The sequence below is a fragment of the Nylanderia fulva genome, unplaced genomic scaffold, assembly GCF_048542155.1.
Source record: "Nylanderia fulva isolate GAGA-0341 unplaced genomic scaffold, ASM4854215v1 Scaffold12, whole genome shotgun sequence".
Lineage (NCBI taxonomy): Eukaryota > Metazoa > Arthropoda > Insecta > Hymenoptera > Formicidae > Nylanderia > Nylanderia fulva.
In genome coordinates this window covers 493,113-499,644 of record NW_028189409.1, presented here as the reverse complement: position 1 = coordinate 499,644, position 6,532 = coordinate 493,113, and the positions used below count along the sequence as shown (strand labels likewise).

Below are 6,532 nucleotides of genomic sequence, written 5' to 3'. Positions count from 1 at the left end.
TTTTTAATCATACGTATTTTAATATACACGTAATTATTTTTAAATGTATTAGTGATTTTATTAACACATAGTACATAAACTTAAACATTTTTTGAAAATATACTGCAACTTTTAGACATATATTTTTATTGATATCACAATTTTTATTAATTTAAAATATATTTTTAAATTCTACATCTTTAGGAAAAACTTATATTATTGGTACAAATTCGCGCATAAATTAATTGTGTTATAATAAAAATTCTTAGTTTTTTCTGATATTGAAATTAATATTTGAGAAAATACAGATATTTTCTTAGATTAGGACATTAATAATTGTTAATTATGTGACAAATTTAGTTATGTGACAGATGTAAATTATCTTCTTTCAAAAGGCAACGGAACGATTCGTTGTGTTATTGAATTAGATGGATCAGTACTAAACTAACAAGGGACATGTCACAACTGTCCGGAACCGATTTGATTCTCCTTGAAATATGTTGTTAAATACACAAATCTAAAAGACACGTATTTTTTTATACGTGCGCAATTTGAGTTTTAAGGGGTGAAACACCCCTTTAAAGAATAACGGTATTTTTCTTTAGGATCAAATATCTGCTAAACTATAAGAGATATAAAGAAAAAACGTACAACAAATTTTAATGGCTTGAAGAGTACTTTAAAGTTATATGAACAAAAATTTTTTTTTTTTTTTTTTTTTTTAAAAAACCCTCACCACCTAATTTTTTTTTTCAAAATTAAAAATTTTGTTTTACCTAATTTAAAGCTTATTTTTTTCCAAATTCAACCATGTGTAATAAAGTTATGTTACGAAATATCATTTTCGAAAATTAATTATAAACGCTCCCGTATATACGCTCATCCGTGCTATGTGCGTAAGTAATTACCGTCGAACAATAAAATATATAAAAAATGTTTTTGTATAATTCTTATTTATGTTTTCTATGTATTTATAACTGCGTATTGTGTATATTTAGATTTAAAAAAAAATTTTTAAATATAATTAATAAGAATTTTTTAAATATACCCCCTGCTTTCTTATTATTTCTTTAATATTTAATTTCTTCTATAAAAATTAAAAACAATTATATTTTATAATAAAATTATTTTTTAATTGAATCTTGCGAATACCAATGTCGCAATATTTGGCATAAACAAATTTTATATCTTACGTTAAATGAATCATAAGATAAGATTATGTGTACGTGTTCCAGATAAGTTATAATTTTTACAATAAAATCTTTAATACGTTAAAATAAATAATAAAATAAGATTATGTGATGACGTATTTCTGATAAGTTAATATAAATTGTTCATGTAGCAGCATAATTCTCACAGTCGGTGTAGTCTTTTCGTTGTAATAATATCTGTGTAAACTGTTCTTTTATTGCAATAGAAAGCAAAATATAACATCTTTGAATATGATTATCAATCCGCTTAACGTTGTTAGACTTTTATTGGTGTCAATAAATTCAATATATTTAACAGAAACGCCAGTAACTGAAGCAGAAGTGGAATTAAAGGAAAACATTAAAAAAATATTACTGGATAGCGTTTTTCATTATAATGGGGTGGAAGTAACGGAAGAAATATATCTCGATTATGAAGAACCTTATAAATTACATAGTTTTGAAATAATTGAAGATGACGAAGAAGCATGGCATGAAGATAGTTTAAATTCTCATCCTCATTGTTCAAATGATGATACAAATTTTGATAGTTCTTATAAAAGACGAGCTGTTGAGTATTGGCGATTTCGGGACACTGATGAAAACAGTAATGACAGAAAAAGGAATCGTCCTCTAAGAGTAGTACAAAATAAATTTAGAAGAGTTTCATCTGAACGTCAGTTAAGGCGATGGGAAGAACAAATACAATCAGGTGGAAGTCGTACAGAAAAATTATCTTACATCTCCAAATTTACACATGATAAATTTACTGCAGCTGTCGAATCAGGATTCATGGTTCATGATATTGATTTAAAAAGATGGGCTTTACAAGCTCAAGAAGAAATAGGAAATTTAAATCCTATATTTAAAGCATCTCACAGTTGGATAGCAAGATTTAAGAAGTCTCACCGAATTGTTTCAAGAAAAGTTACGAAGTTTGTCACTAGAAGAACATTAGAAGATTCTGCTGATTTGCAAAAATCAGCTGATGATTTTCTGGAAACAGTAAAACCTCTTATTGAACAGTTTGGATCTGAAAATATTTACAATTCAGATCAAAGTGGTTTCCAATTGGAACTTCACTCTGGAAGATCATTGTCTAACCAGGGAGAAAAGAAAGTAGAACGTGTCGTGCAATCCATATCATCAACAACCCATTCATATACGATACAACCAATAATATCCTGTAATGGCAATTTGTTGTCCCCTTTATTTATTGTATTAAAAGAAGCTAATGGTAAATTTGGACCAAGAGTACAAGAAAATTTATTTAAAGCAGAAAATGTTATTGTAAAAGCATCGAAATCTGGTAAAATGACATCAGGTATTTTCCTTTTATAATTACTTTTTTTAACAACCTTATTTTATTTAACAATTTAATAAGAGTCATAAAAAAACTATTAAATTAACATTTATATTTTGTACAGATCATTTTAAAATGTGGTTAGAAGAAGCTTATTTCGCAAACATTGGTCCTAATAGCGTTCTTCTTATCGATTCATGGACTGGACATTGCCCCAATATGATTTCGGATTTAACACCTCCTGGAACACATATTACTACTATGATAATACCGAAAGGAACTACAGGGAAAATACAACCATTAGATGTTTATGGATTCAGAATTTGGAAAAATTTTGCTAAAAGATTTTCAGATGCGGTTTTACTGTTGGAAAGTAATATAAACTTACATGAACGAAATAATATAATAAAATTGCAATCTTTGATACATAATCAATTGTCATCCCCACGATATCAAAACTTATTTAAATATTCGTGGTTTAAAAGTGGTTATACGAATGAAAGACCAGACGAATTCGAAAATCCAGTACACTTTAGTTTAGACGAAACTTTAACAAAATGTGATATCGAAGGTTGCAATAATATAGCTGTAGTAAGATGTTCTTGGTGCAAGAAGTCATTATGTTTGAAACATTTTTTTGTCGAATATCATTATTGTAATGTGTATAATGAGTGAATAATATAAAATGCAAATACATTTTTAAAAAAATCTAAATATACACAATACACAGTTATAAATACATAGAAAACATAAATAAGAATTATACAAAAACATTTTTTATATATTTTATTGTTCGACGGTAATTACTTACGCACATAGCACGGATGAGCGTATATACGGGAGCGTTTATAATTAATTTTCGAAAATGATATTTCGTAACATAACTTTATTACACATGGTTGAATTTGGAAAAAAATAAGCTTTAAATTAGGTAAAACAAAATTTTTAATTTTGAAAAAAAAAATTAGGTGGTGAGGGTTTTTTTAAAAAAAAAAAAAAAAAAAAAATTTTTGTTCATATAACTTTAAAGTACTCTTCAAGCCATTAAAATTTGTTGTACGTTTTTTCTTTATATCTCTTATAGTTTAGCAGATATTTGATCCTAAAGAAAAATACCGTTATTCTTTAAAGGGGTGTTTCACCCCTTAAAACTCAAATTGCGCACGTATAAAAAAATACGTGTCTTTTAGATTTGTGTATTTAACAACATATTTCAAGGAGAATCAAATCGGTTCCGGACAGTTGTGACATGTCCCTTGTAAGTAATTTATTGTGAAATACGAAGACTACACTGAAAAAAAAAATTTTGTTGGATTAACAAAAATTCTGTTCGAAAATGGACGAAACGGAATTCTGGTTGAATCTACCAGAATTCCTTTTAATGCAACAAATATCTTATTTGCACCAACAAACTGATTTGTTGTACAAACAAGATGCTTGTTACATTAAAAGGAATTCTGGTAGATTCTTGTTGCATTAAAAGGAATTCTGGTAGATTCAACTAGTAATTCCGTTTCGTCCATTTTCGAACAGAATTTTTGTTAATCCAACAAAATTTTTTTTCCAGTGTACATTCCAAAATTAGAAAATCTAACAACATCAACAAAGCGACTCTACTCTGATGTTAGATTCGGTGCGAGAAGAGGTAAAAAGCCCTTTTTCGATTCCTCCTTCCCTTCCTTCCTTCCCTTTTCGGATGGTATCTGGCACACGTGTATAGGGATCCACGGGCCCCGAAAATGGGTCTACGTAGCTAGTCTCGGTGGGGCCGATCGCATATGGTGGCGCGCACACACACTCGTATAAGCGTTCCAGCGTAATAGCCAGGTGTTTCAAAGGTGAGGCGAAAGATGGGGCGCCCCTCGAGGCGGCATAACAAAAAAATAAACCAGCTTCCTTCCGATGGGGCTATACCTTCGAACGCGGGGCGGCCACCCGGTACATACACATACGGGGATTCTCTATGCGCGCGCCATAATAATTATACAGATTTATTCGGACGGGCCCGGATCTCGGTAACGGGTTAATAGTAAACGCGCGCGCGCGAACTGGTTGAGTGTTCCGGGGACTCGTAACGTCGCGCGTCGGGTATCTTGCCGAGGGTCGAGGAGTCACACCTTTCATTTCCTCTCGCTGTAACGTGTAATTTACCACTTTGAGCGGGAAAACAAGAATCGTACCGAGATATACCGGCCGTAAACGGTTGTCTATATAAGTATACACTCGGCACCGACGTATGTATCTATCTTCGAAAAAAGCGAGCGTTAATTCTCCCCCAATAAATTGTTCACGACCATGGCCATCCTGATTGACTATATTATTATATTGTTACACACGGAAGGTGCCAGAAAGCGGGTTCGGAAATTAAATAGACATTAAATCTCTTAATCTTTTACGAAATAATTGGAAAAGTTACAAAAAAGTTAAGAAATGTTGAATTAATTAATAGATCAAACTCATACAGCACAGATTATTGCAATTATATTGCAGCAACGTTGCAATGCAACATTATAAAGACATTGCAGAGATATAAATGCACAAAATTCCAGCACACTTGTAGCAACATGACATTAATATTTCGGAAATATTGCATGTAATCCAAATTCTATAATTTATATATTGTAATATATATACATATACCCAGCAAACACCAAGTTACAGCTATATAATTGTTAGTTGTAATTTCCCACTCAAAAATATAATACGTGTATTATAACAATTATATTGTTGAGTGGAAAATTACAACTAACAATTATATAACTGTAACTTGGTATTTGCTGGGTATAATACTGTAATAAAATAATTTTTTGCAATATTGTACAATAAAAGATGTTAACGATAATCAATAATTTTATTATCTTCCAAAAAGCGGACATTTTAACATTGCTGCAATTCAACAGCAATGATGTAGCAACACTTTGCAGTGAATTTGCAATATTGCGGTGAAAGATTGTTGTAATGTTTTTGCAATCTAACGGTGCTGTATGGAAAGAACTTTGTTCATTTTTATAGAGGTTTCTGGCCTCTCCGAACCCATACATGTAAAAATTGTAGAGCACAATAAAAAAAATGAAAATTTATAGATGTTAATATCCAAAACACACCCGCCAGTCAATGTTAGGATACCATCAATGTTGGTGTATAAAATGTATTCGTTTTGTTATCTATATACTTTCACGTTTGCAATAAATTAATGATTTTTTATTTTATAGTTGAATATGATTCCTAGAATTCTTATTTTACATTAAGAATATGCTAAATATAACTTTCAGAAGGTATAGCTTCTAAGCACATGTTATCGCTTCGTTATCTTGAACAGTTCTGATGATGAGCCATCAAATGAATAAAAGACCTTATTAGAAGGTCCAAACTACTTTTGGGGATTTGAAAATCCAAAACTATTTTTTAATACTACCATTATTATCTATAAAATTATGTATGTTTGATGACTGGGCCCCAAATGGGGCCGAAATTCTTGATTTAAATCGATGAATCCGCAACTTTATCGACATTAATGAAATCCTTCGTAGTCTCAACCTGCTTCTTCTATCGCGCATATAGTTGTATTTGTATTTCCTCTCGCGATAGGGCGGAAATGGTTCGCCATTGCGGCGCAACAACATAACCGACGAACCACCGGTGCCAGTGGGACCTGCTTCCATTTACGTGCGCATAAAGAATCTTTTCGCAAGCAACCTGCGCGAACGCGCGATTACCCATAGTATCAGCGTGAAGGGCGCCGGGTTGTTCTCTGGTCCCTAGGAATTCACACGCATAGGACGTACACTTTACCGTTGACAAACGAAAGCGAGGGTAACTTAGCGCGTCCAGTATTCCGTATAATTTATCCGCCATGTAACGAAGGAAGGAAGGAAAGGAAGGAAAGAACGAAAGAAGGAAAGAAAGAAAGAAAGAAAGAAGCGGAATTCTTTGCCGGAACTGTAGTTACCGGAATAACCGGATGAAATGCAGATTTCCTCGGATCTCTTCTCTCCCTCTCACTCTTATATGTATGTCGATCTAGGACGACGAGAAAGAGTTGTGCGAGGACAGATAGCCG

General features: G+C 31.9%; 1 protein-coding gene across 1 annotated transcript; it reads left to right on the top strand.

The window, feature by feature from the left end:
• The first annotated feature begins 1,222 nt into the window (after positions 1 to 1,222).
• Positions 1,223 to 3,731, top strand: LOC146724701 (uncharacterized). Its single transcript, XM_085490209.1, has 2 exons — positions 1,223 to 2,493; positions 2,597 to 3,731. Exons 1-2 carry the CDS (start codon positions 1,422 to 1,424, stop codon positions 3,145 to 3,147), a joined length of 1,623 nt encoding a protein of 540 aa, XP_085346335.1. The 5' UTR covers positions 1,223 to 1,421; the 3' UTR covers positions 3,148 to 3,731.
• Positions 3,732 to 6,532: the final 2,801 nt, after the last annotated feature.